We start from the raw sequence: 12727 nt of genomic DNA on the forward strand, positions 1-12727 counted from the left end.
TCCGAATATTCAGTAATATTTTAGAAACATCAAATTACTGTAGCAAAAATTATAAAAAATAATGCAATTTTATACCATTTGAAGATGTATCGAGCAAATAAATAAAAATTTCGCTGCTAATCAGGATAATTAATTTTACATACTTTTTTTATTTAATTTTTACATATTTACAATAATAATATATTTTACAGCAAACCTTGAAGTGAATGTGCAAGTCTCAAATCAAAATCAAATAAAAAATACCACAATGTTATTACTACTGCATTAATAAGAAAATACCAGAAGACGGAAATCTTTAATAATACAATTTTGGTAAATACATTATTTGAGAGGGTTCATTGGTTTATTTCATGAAGGATATTCGGACGAGTAATGCATGTTGGTAGATGAAATAAATACATTGTATTTCTTTGCTCTTTTTACATATTCCCCTCCCTTCCCCATTACAAACATTTTTTCAGTGTTGCCAAGATCTCTGTTGATATGATCCGTTGTGGGCGCGGTGCTGCCATATAATAAACCTTATTTTTTATGTTGTCTTCTTTTTTGGATTGTAATTCTCATTAACAAATATAATTTTCACTTTCACTTACCAATTATGGTTCAAAATTATCAAAAAATTCTTAAGTTTGATTAAAAACTCATTCTTAGAACATCCATATTTCTGTTTAAATAGATATTCTAATTTATTCGTCGTAAGCATGGCTCCTTAAGTTGGCAACCATGACTCGTGTGAGCGTCCTTCCTGTGCATTTATTCTACATTTCCTCCGCCCGCGTTCCTTCCCGTGATCGCAATTTGCGGTAGTACCTATATCACTCTGATTGTTATTGAGCTTTCTGAAACAAAATAAACATGAGAAAATCTAAATCAAAAACTGGCATAGCTGACGAGGATGATTCGGTCACCGAAGTCGAAAGGGATGAAGAAGGGGATGCATCCTCTCAAGAAGAAAATGGTGTAGCAGATAAAGCCAAAACAGTGGATGCGGAGGAAGATGGAGAAAGCATCAAAAACGACACCCCTCCGCCCAAGGATCCACCTAAAAAGCGAGAATCGAGGGCTAAAAAAGCGGCGGCCGAGGCTGAAGAGGAAGAAAGTGACGAAGAGTACGAGGTTAGTGTAGTAGCAGTGTAAATCATTTTATAAATATTTGCCGCGTATATTTTTTAGTTCACTTCTCCTAAATTTTCCATCATACAATTCATTTCCCTTCAAAATATGTATTTCAAGCTTTAATAAGCAATTACCGATTTATGACACGTAAACAATCCGTATTTCGCATTTCCAACTTGTCAACATGTTTGGTTAGGAGTGGTAGATTTTATGTTTAGAAAATGTCAACGTCTTTATACAATGTACCTAATAACTAAGTAACAAAATTTAATTCATTCTTTAAGTGGCGACGTGGAATCATTTGATAATCCGTAAATTAAAAGTTTTTTTTGTTTTGTTATTGAGCTTCATTGTATTTGATATTATTAAAATATAATGCGCTTAGAACTCTTATCAACATTCTAACAATTGTGTTTTTGAGTACAACAGTACCTACACCTGTTTAATATCTACAAAGTTCGTTTCTGTGCATAAGGGATATCTAGCACCTGAATGTTTTTTATTAAATTGTGTGTAAATATCCTACTGTAATAATTAATAACCATAGCATTGAGTCTGATTACTGCAGAGTGTAATATTTCTATTAAGTCGTTTCTTACTTAAGTTGTTTTTTAACAGAATGTCTTTGATATGTTATCCAGTGATTCTGAAGTTTTTACCATGTTTCCAGAAATACTATTTTTATCGAGTTATAACATGCAGCCACCTTTGCCTATTCACCCATATTCTTCGGAAAAGCATCAAAGCTGTTTTAAATCGGTTAACCATAGTGCATTGGACAAACTTTGTTAGAAAAATTATTCCACTCTGCTGCAGATTGATTCGGATCTTGTTTTATCGAGTCACGGTATATTTATTTCCTGGCAGTTCATTTCACCTTTGTATTTGTAGGTAGAGAAGATTCTCGACTCAAAGAAGATTAAAGGAAAAGTACATTTCTTGATCCGATGGAAAGGATACCAGTCGGAGTCAGACACTTGGGAACCGGAAGATACGGTCACTTGCCCGGAACTAATTGAAAAATTCAAACTACAGGTATAAAACATTTAAGCGTCCTCGGCACAGGTGACCCCAGTGAGGTCACATTATTTTTATTATTAATTATTGTTTATAATGTGAAAAATAAAATATAAACATTTGTATAGTGTCAATAATATTGCGGCCTTTTGATAATTAGCTTAATTTTAACAACATATCATTCATCTTTGACACACTTCATTTTGCGTAAAATCAATAAATAAAAATTAATTTGCCAGCCAGTTTTGGAATTTGTCAGTTCCTTTGTCAAGGTGTAAAATAACCTCTTATTTTTAGTTGTGCTCCAAAATCGGTTGACATAATAATTTTAATTTAGTAATTTTACTCAAAATAAATACGCTGTTAAATAATTTAACATGGAAAATCACCATTTAAAAAAAAAATGTAAAATAATAATATAAAATTCCTGCCATTAAAAAACATTAGTTGTTGCATGTATTTTTATTGTTTTGGTGAGTGACGAAGTTCAGTTCTATGGGAAATTGAATGTAAAAAAATGTTTTCTTACACTCACTAAAAATTAGAGCATTTAATTGTACGGTGGTATGAAAAAAATCAATAAAAATGAACCATTTTAAATGACGTCACAAGTTCTTCCAAATAAACCTATGATAGTGTTGTGATAGATTTCCGATTTCCGGGAAGCCACGATTAGGACAACTCACTGAAAAGAACTAGTGACATTGGCGGAATAATTTTAAAAATTACAAAGCTTTAAAAAATCATAGCGATGATAATTTAATACATGAAAATATACATTTTTGTCTTAGTTTATTAGTCTTTTAAGAAACCACTGAACTTCCTCGTTAAGTTAAATGAATTTACAAAATATCACGAAACATTACCTCCAAATAGAAATAAAATCTTATTCATCATAAAAGCACGCATGCTAATATGAGGTCAATAAATAATCGGCCATGTGGTGTATAAAGAGTTAAATTGAAAGAGTAAAATATTCAACCTTTCGAATGCTAGTCATATTTTCAATGGAAAATAAATCAAACATTTCAATACGGATTGATTGACATTTCATGAGACCGAGAGTTTATTTGAAAGGGGAATATAAATGTCAGCATTTCTCCTCAATAACTTAAGGAACTCTGCGTTCCGGCCGAGCTGGCAGATAGACGCCTCACTCTCCGCTCAGCCTCCTGTTCTGCTGTAGGGAAGGTGATACAACCTCGTTCACGCAACCAGAGTTCCAAGTTTGGCGTTAGGGCTTTTGCAATAGCCGGACCTTTGGTGTGGAATGCTCTGCCTTCAGAAGTTCAAAATTGTGCAACTGAATCTCTTTTCAGAAAAAATTAAAAACTTGTATAGTTGTGAAATCGTTTCCTTACTTGAAAAGTGCTACTTTTTAAATGTAATTTTTAGAAGTACCATAATATGTGTACTACATGTTTTGTAAAATTTGTCTGTTAGTAAATAGTAATTAAGAGTTAGCCTGTAGATAGACCTTATTTTTTTTATTTAAGTATAATGTACAGCGCCCTTGACGTGAACTCACGAAAACGGCGCTATAAAAATTGTCGAAATTTATTATTCCTGGGCTTATCAAATCTGTCATTACCATTACCAGCCAATGGCAGGTTTGTATATGTTGTTCGCCGCTGCAATATTTGTGACTAGTAAAATATTAAATAAATGTAGGCTTGAGAGAACAGCGTAAGTTTGAAGATTTATGTGACTTTTATAATATGAATTGGTGTTGTAGAGTAAACAATCAAATGGAAAATCTGCCAAGAAACGTAAATCTGATACCAAAGCTGGGTCCAAAAAAAAATCTAAATCGCCCAAGAAATCAATTAAACGTAAATATAAAGATGACGAGGACGAGGATGACGATGGTGATAAGGAATATGAGGTATGTTTAATTTTTTATTAATAGTGCATTCAACTAATTGAATTGTGCCCACATAGAAAGGTATTTGTGATTGTTTTTTTTATTTTTATAATAATTCAACAAAAACTTTTGGGCAAACCTATATTAAGTTTTTTTTTAAACAATTCAATGACAATTGATGATGGTACCGGTTTGCTATATATACCATTTACATTTGCTCGTCCCAACTCAACATTTTTAACCATTTCAACCATTTTAGTCCCATAGAGTTGGGACTTATGTCTCGAATAATGTGTAATAAACTGCTTTTAAGTAAATAAATAAATAATTTACATAGCACTTTTTTTTAGTTTGTATAGTATATGCCTTTTGACGCGGGCACAGTTCAATTATTGCGTAGTATAAAATTGGATTTATCCTATTCAGCTATTGCGTAGTATAAAATAGCTACTGTGTTTCCTAAAAAATCAGATACTTTATTATTTCTATGAAATTCTAAAATAAACTGGAGTTTATTTCTCATGTACAACGAACAAAACGCCCCTGCTTCGGGGCATTATCGGGTTTTCTTAATTAGTAACTATTTTTTATTTTTTTTAAATCAAATCGCCATTGCATACTGTAATTAAGTTAACAAATAAATATACTTATAATTTAAAAATAAAACCATTGAGGAAAATTATAATTACTGCTTACAAACGTACCACTTTGTAAATTTCAAATGCATATAAATAAACATTCTTATTTTATGCCTATTAAGTTTTAATGCGGTGTAGAGGTCAGTACTTACTAAGTTCACAAAGCTAGCATTTTTTACATACAATTTTAACTATAATATGTGTGATGTTGTTCAATGTTGTCCACAAATGTAATCCAATCCCGACGCCAAGCGGCATCAGTCTTAAGTTTATCTTCCGTTCGGATTTTGTTACTTAAGTTCTTATTTCAAAAATTATATTTTTAAACAAATAAAGAATTTTTGCTCAATTTTTAAATTTTTTTTAGGGTATGTCTGAGAAGTAGCTCGTTACAAATGTGAATAAATGTTTGGAGGAAACCATATATGTACTAAAATATCAATGAATGTTTCCTCATTACATCCAAGATCTCGCTATTTCCGTGATCGTTATAACCAAGTTCGACTGAAATATTTTTATTGTGTATAAATATATCAAAATCTTTTTAGTAAAATCATTGAAAATTGCTAATAAATCACAAGACAATCGTTAATTGAAATAAGGGATATTTAAAGGATTGCACTCTAGTAATTTAAATTAAATAAAAACCAACGATTCATGACATCATAAGATGCTGTGTGATGTCATTGGTTGTTTTACTCAAAATGTACGTGGTTTCTATAAACCTATTGCTCTATAGCAATTAGCTACCTATTTTCATGGGCTGTTTGTTTACAGCGTGACGTAATTGACCAGTCACTTGTCAAACAATTCTATGTTTCGAGCTGTGATTTATCATTGAAAAAATGTTTTTTTGATGCAGTGTGCCTAAGTGCAGAAATACATCAATAAATACGCCTAAAAAATTATCTTTTCATGCACCTAAGAACCTGATAATGACAAGAAAGTTATGTAAATTAGAATTTTTCTGGCGGTATATTTACACTATAGTCTAGAACATTAATTTTATGTAACTATTCCACTTGTTTTTCATAAATTTCCTCAATTTAGCGTTTTTCCTCAGTTTTACACTTTTATTGCTCCCTTGAAAAAGACGTTTTTCAGTCTAAATTTATTCATTTTGAATGGTAACTACATATTTTGTTATTTATTAACATTATTTTTTTAATAGGTCATAAGTCTTCGTAACAGTACCTGCTGAGCTAAATTCGTCCTTTGTGGAAATGTCGCTATTTAAGTTATGTGTTATTTTTCCTCAGGTAGAGAAAATTGTTGAAGTCCACTTTAAGAAAAATGGAAAGAAGGAGTTCCTCATCCACTGGAAGGGCTGGAGCTCACGCAGCGACACCTGGGAACCCGAGGAACATCTCAGCTGCCCGGAACTGATTGCCAAGTTTATGGACAAGGTTGGGAACATTCAGTACTTCGTCAATGTCGGGAAAAAACTGATGCATTAAATAGATACAATAAAATTTAACAGGCTTGTGGTCCAATGGCTAGTGCCGCGGACTCGTGGATCAGAGGTCCAATATTCAAACCCCCTCTACCACAATTTGAATTCCATTTTCTAATAGTGAGTTATTTACAACTCATTGAAAATGTCACGAAAAAATTGAAATATTTGGGTAGATTGGAACCAAAATATATATTTTTTCCATTAAAAAAATCATTTTATTTTAACCAAACTTTTAGTTGAAATTTTTTCATAATTTTAAATTTAGTATACATTTAAAAAAAATGTTTTATTAAAAATAATTCATGCATCTAGTTTAAGTTTTTCACAAATATTCCTTCTCTGTTGTTCCTCAGTTCTGAGGGTCGTGATCGTTGGTACTTTCCCCAGCCATTCCATTGACAATGCGTCTCCACCCTTCACGGCTCTGCGTCTTCTCCACAGCTCCATGTAGGGTCCCCCTTCACATTGTTTTCACCCGGTAGATCCATCGAGCTGCAGCTCTACCTCTGCTTCTTCGTCCTGGCACACTGCCCGTGATTATTATTTTCTCCAGATTTTCTGGGTCACGTCTGGCTATGTGTCCGAAGAACTGCGAATACGTTGGCGGCAAACGGCTAATAGGCGAACTTTCACATCAAGTTCCTCCAGTATGGAGACGTTTGGTCTTCTGGATGTCAATGGGATTCTCAGCATTCGACGCCGACACCACATCTCGAAGGCATCTATTATCTCCTGCTCACGTGCTTTAACTATCCTCATTTCTGCGCCATATAAGAATATTGGAAACACAAGCACACGCAATGTGTACATTATAGTTTCCTTCAAAATGCCCCGATCTTCACATATATATAAATAGATTTTTTTTTCTATGGGCTTTGTTTGACATTTTATCGTTGCATGGGCATATTTGACAATACTATTATAAAGTTAATAACCTATAATAGCACTACAAGGTTTGAGAATGAAAAGATAAAATGAAGGAAGAAGGATTTTTACAATAGAATTGACAAAATCAGACTTCACATTTGATAAATTAAAATTAAATATAAATGCTCAAAAGATTTTTTTGAAGTTAAAAAGACTTGTGTTAAAAATATCTAAATGGGAACCTTGCACCTATATAAAACTTGAAGTAACTAGAATTGCAAAAAAAAACTCTTCAAAACTCATTTATCGATGTTACCATAATATGTAGTGTAATTAAACCATTTTTTAATTTGTATATAATCTTATGTTTATCAAAAGTTGGTGCATCTATATACTGATAAAAACTTTTTTACAGGTTAAATCCAAAACAAGTGCCACACAACGCGACCTCAGGGTGGATCGTAAATCAACCAAACGTTTTACCCTTACTAGTAAGGACACCGGCCGCCGTCTCAGTAAGAGGAAAGGAAACTCACAGAGGGTTCGGTACGACGACACAGAGTAGATATACAATACATAGTCACTTCACCTTTATTATTACCCTTTAAACAACTTCACGACACCATTGAATTTCATTATCGAAGCTCCTTGATAGCGAACTTACCGTTGGATAATGCGTCACTTGCGCTTGTACCTGTCGGTGGTCACCGAATGACTCAACTCGCAAATCAGCGGTCCTAAGCCGCATCCTATCCGTTAGATATCATTACAAATTCTTGGAATAATATTCTTCCGGGATTTTCATCTGCAGCCGGGCACTCTGTAACGAGCCATTGTGTGCGAGGTAACGATTTCCACTACTATCCAGGTCGCTGTAAGGAACCTTCAACATTTGGTCTCAATAATAAGGATATTTTTTATGCTTTCCTAATTTTTACCGTAAAACCCCCAAGTTACATTTTTAAAGGGCACAAAATAAAATGTAAATAAGGGTAGTATTTTTTTAATGAAAATTTTATAAAAGTAATTTTAATTTGTATTACGTATTTAAAAAAAAGGAACTTTGACACCCACTTTTAGAATACATCTATTAAAAAGACTTCAGAAATTACGTATAAATGGTTGGAAATAGGGGTGTAAAATTGGGGTTTTGCGGGAATTGAAGAAACTTTTATTCGAAGTGTATGTCTATGTTTATTACTTTGTAATAATATATTTTACAACAATCCTGACCTTGATTCAATTGATTAGTTTTGGCACATGTGGATACATACTTGTAATATATATATAATACATACTTGTAATATATATATAAGTTATCGGATACTTGAATGCACCATCAATACTATCCTGTCACTTAGTTAAGTCTACTCTATAGTAAACCTAAATAAAATAAATATTTTGCAACCTGGTGAATGAGTTGTTATAGTGTAATTCATATATATTAATAATCGTATTTGGCTGAACACGGTAAATTGTAATTTGTTTCTCACAATACGAGTGCTGGGGGTAGTTATACATCCATGTATTATATGTATGTAGATTTTAACCAATCGCAACTATTATTTCTAACTTTCTTAACATTTCAAACCACAATTCTACAAATTGTTTTTTTTTTTTTTTTGTAAACGCAAACTCAAAAATTTGGTCAAAAGTATTTGGACTGATTGTGTGAGCCTACATTTTTAGAGTAATAAAGAATATTAGTGGCAGTGTATACTAACAATGAGTGTATGTGTGTATGTATGTGTATTGGGCCTCTGATATTATTCTCGACTAGCAGAATGGAAAGATAGCATTCCTACAAATGATAATTGATTGCGGTTATTGTAGTTATGTGACTCCTAAACTGGGCCGCCTCGAGGAAACGTCTCTATTCAGCCGTTGAATGTTTGATATTTTGTAAAAATTCAATCATTTTTACTAACTTGTATTTATTGTTCAGTCATTAACAAAATAAATAATATTGAAACTCGAAACATAATTATTTTCCTGCAAATTGAAACTATGTATTTTATTAATCCACATTACCATTCTCGTGTGGAGACGTTTCTAGCTTCCCCGAGACTTTCTGTTTCTGACAACTCATTGAATACTTGAGGAGAAATGTTTTAATTAAGATATATTGTATATTGTTAAACTGTTCTGAAGCCCCGTCCTTTGGTCCATTTTTCATTTGAATTGTACCTCACAAACGAGTGGTCACGTATTACTCCAAATACTAAATAGAATAGGACAGTTTACGATAGATAGACGTTATTATAAATTAGTTTTAAATAGTGTTTTTATACAAAATTTGCTTTTATTTCCAATTTAAAACCATCTGTTTGATACATGTATTACAAAATTCAACTTAAGTTATTTTATGCTAAATACAGTCAATAAAAAAGGTTTTATGTTGTACCTACAATAAAAAGTTAATATTGTCTTCTGCAAAGTGCGCAAGTTCCTTTACAGGGGAAATATGCGCAATTATTTTTCATGCTGCTTTCAACTTTTTTACTGTTCTATTTTGTGTTATTTTTTTTTGTGCAATAGAATTTTTAATAAAGTAAAAAAAAACTGTTTTTTTTTTCACCTTAATTCTGCAAGGCGCAAAAACCGCAAACCCACGAACTTTTTCCTGTGCCATATCAGGTCCCCCCGACATTGGCGATCACTCTGCAGTAGGAATCCCTGTTCTGCGCTGACTGGAACATGAACATTAATCAACGTGAAACTCTAAGGTTTTGGGACTAACAATATTTCGTATTAAAAAAAATCCTTAAAATAATGTTAAAGATGCCAAGTCACAAGTTCGGTACATGTGTTTCATACAGCGGCTGTATTATTGGTAAAAACGCAAGACCGGAGCCATAACTGGAAACGGGAACCTGGGAAGCCATTGAAAAACCAATACGAAGAATGACCCATACCAAAATAAATCACTGTAGCCGCTGTCTTATAACAATTATAATATTATTATTAACATTATTAAAAACATTATTAAAACATAACACACTTTCTGTACTTAGGTAGACTGCCCAAAAGGCAAATTTATTGAATCTACATTTAAAAAAATAACCGAAATATTTCATTTTGAGGGCCATCTTCAATGAGTTGTAAATAACTCACTATTAGAAAATGGTTAACAAGTTGGGGTAGAGTGGGATTCATACCACAGACCTTTGAGCCGTACATCCGAGACACTAGTCACGGGACCACGACCTGATTCACAAAATATGTCGCCTACATAAAACCTGCGCACCTACATGTAAAGTTAAAAACTCATTTCCATATAAATATAAAGTCAAGATACAAAGTCAACAAATGTAAAATTCACATACGCATTTTAAGTAAAAAAGGTTTACCTTATTTTAAGGTTCACCTTATTTTAAGGTTTACCTTATTTGATTTAAGTTGACAAGGCATTTTAATATTCTGGTATAGAGGTGCGCGGATCAGAACACTGATGTTACGAGAAATACCCAGTAGTTTGTGTGGATTTTAAAAATTCTTGCCATAACTATATTATTTATATTAATTTTTTGTTGCTTCATGATAATTATGCATTCATATTAATATATAATATGAAAATCAAGTAAAAGTATCAAAATCAAGCCTCTGCTTATTTGTCGGTACAGCGTGTATGGTAAACTCGGTCAAATCCGAAACCACGATGATCAGTATGAGCATGAAGACATTATTAGCATATTCAAAAAAAATAACTTAGAAGCATTTTGAGCTTTCTAGAACTGTCACCTAGAAAGCTCGAATTTGATGATTTTTGTTCAGTGTTTCAGGTGGAGCTCTTTAGAATAAAAAGCACTGACTTATGTCAATTTGTTATGCAGAACCCTGGGGTTCCGTGGAACGGTCACGGGTTCAGGGAGTTAGAGGGTTAATAAAACTGCTTCTTAATTTACATAGATTTTAAATTCAAAATATAGTCTTTCTTTTCAAATCGAACATTACAACGTGCAAAAGATAAGATGTCATGGGCCTTAAAAACATCACTTTAGTTGATTTACTTTTTATTGTCGAGATGGGGTTCCACCAAAAAAAAAGTAGATCAATAAGGGTTCCATAGCAAAAAAAAATTAGAAACGGCTAACCTAATCGATGGAAACAAACAAATAATTATCATAATAAATTTTATCCGTCCATTATATAAATAGTCCTCCTCGTGGTGTAATGGTCAGCGCATTTGCCTACCATACAAGAGGTCTAGAGTTTTATTCCTGACATGGTTAACATGAAATATTTAAAAAGATAGTTTTACACTAGAATATTTCCTTCACCTGAAGCGTATCTTCATTAATGAAAATGATCAAGATACGCTGCAATTGATGTGCCAATGGAGTTCCCTTATGCACCACTGGATGTGGAGAGGGAATGATGATGGTAATTATAGATTTTATGTCCAGTGTGCATGCAGTAACTGATGGTTAATTTTTTGTTTTTTTATTAACATACGGCAAAATTGCCTTTTAAAAAACTAATAATATAAACATATTATTTGATTTAACTATTTTGAAAAAAAAACATACATTACTTTAAACTCAAGATTCAGAAACAAAAATTAAACCTAAGAATTATATCACACATTCAGTAGAAGTTTTAAACAATTTTAAATAAATGTAAAAATCAAACTAAATAATAAAATACTTTTAAGGATTAATATAACAAGAAAATACAAATCCTCGGAGGTCATGGCGGGTTTATGAGCTACCTGCACCGTTTTAAACTGTCTGAGATCAGCCGCTGACCGTGTTGTGATAAAACCCCTTAAGATGTCCCCAACTCGATGCATTGCCCACTTGAAGACATAACCTGGAGACGCGATGCAGAAGGGTTGCTGAGGATCTAATACACATCCATTCCATAATAAGTCACAATGAATTATCTCAAGAGGTTGTGTCTGTCATGGTTAGAATATTACCCTCCATAAGGATAATAAATAATAACAGGTCACAAAATGCCGTGAGGACTTCAAGTAAAACGGCCTATTGCTGTTTATCAGTCTGGGACCTTAGGTAGCTAGGTATAAGGGTAACATTTCTATTATATGCCGGTTTAGCAAGCTACGTCAATAGAGGTATTGTTGGGATTATAGATAGTAAAACACTTGGTATGAAGACTAGATATATTTGTATTTTTAAAAATAAGATCAGGTGCAAAATACAGTTAGTAAAAAAAACGTTGGGAATTGACCTAATTTTTACCTATAGTCAACCTAAATGTAATAAAAATATATTACTTTTTGGAGATTGGTATACCTTGGCCCGATTACAATGGAAATTTAACATTTATCTACAAAGTAAAATTATGTTTTCTGTATGAAAAATAGAACATGTTTACAATTTTACTGACGAAGATACTTTAAATTTGCTTACAAATATGCACGTTTGTACCGATGAAAATAGCGTTTATAATCGCGGCCATTGCATACTCCATCCACAATCATATTTGGAGACAGCCTGTTTAAATATTTGCCATTTTGCTTATCTTTTTAATTATTTGTAATATTTTGGTTTAAAAAACACTTTTATAAATTATTTATACTCATGTACTAGCGCATAACTTGGATGGCTATTGATATTACACATTATTTATTTGTTGCATTATGGATATCCACAAAACTCAGTTTAAAGTTTTTTTCTCAATTTTCTCTTAACCACAAAAGTAAAAATTACACAAAAAAATTGTATGAAACAAAGTTTTTTTTAAATTCTATAAATTTACAAAAAAAAATACTTACTTCAAATGTATTTATGTATCTACAATTTT

At 32.3% G+C, this 12727-nt stretch overlaps 1 protein-coding gene across 2 annotated transcripts; it reads left to right on the forward strand.

Moving 5' to 3' along the window:
- The first annotated feature begins 728 nt into the window (after positions 1-728).
- Positions 729-8937, forward strand: LOC148285717 (chromobox protein homolog 5-like). Of its 2 annotated transcripts, XR_015823944.1 has the most exons (6): positions 755-1116; positions 2008-2151; positions 3869-4018; positions 5895-6041; positions 6445-6538; positions 7374-8937. XR_015823944.1 is itself a non-coding variant. In XM_088235155.1 (5 exons), exons 1-5 carry the CDS (start codon positions 856-858, stop codon positions 7521-7523), a joined length of 852 nt encoding a protein of 283 aa, XP_088091281.1. In that variant the 5' UTR covers positions 729-855; the 3' UTR covers positions 7524-8937. The 2 variants fall into 2 exon arrangements, 1 of the variants encoding a protein (XP_088091281.1); XM_088235155.1 differs by lacking the exon at positions 6445-6538 and having other exon boundaries at positions 729-1116.
- The last annotated feature ends 3790 nt before the right edge of the window (positions 8938-12727 follow it).

The sequence above is a fragment of the Micrasema longulum genome, unplaced genomic scaffold, assembly GCF_059751315.1.
Source record: "Micrasema longulum isolate JH-2025_06_02 unplaced genomic scaffold, ASM5975131v1 h1tg000011l, whole genome shotgun sequence".
In the NCBI taxonomy this organism is placed as follows: domain Eukaryota; kingdom Metazoa; phylum Arthropoda; class Insecta; order Trichoptera; family Brachycentridae; genus Micrasema; species Micrasema longulum.

Coding starts and splice junctions, on each gene's coding strand:
- LOC148285717 (XM_088235155.1), top strand. CDS start 856: ATGAGAAAATCTAAATCAAAAACTGGCATAGCTGACGAGGATGATTCG. Junction 4,019..5,894: donor ATGGTGATAAGGAATATGAG/GTATGTTTAATT, acceptor ATTTTTCCTCAG/GTAGAGAAAATTGTTGAAGT. Junction 6,042..7,373: donor TTGCCAAGTTTATGGACAAG/GTTGGGAACATT, acceptor ACTTTTTTACAG/GTTAAATCCAAAACAAGTGC.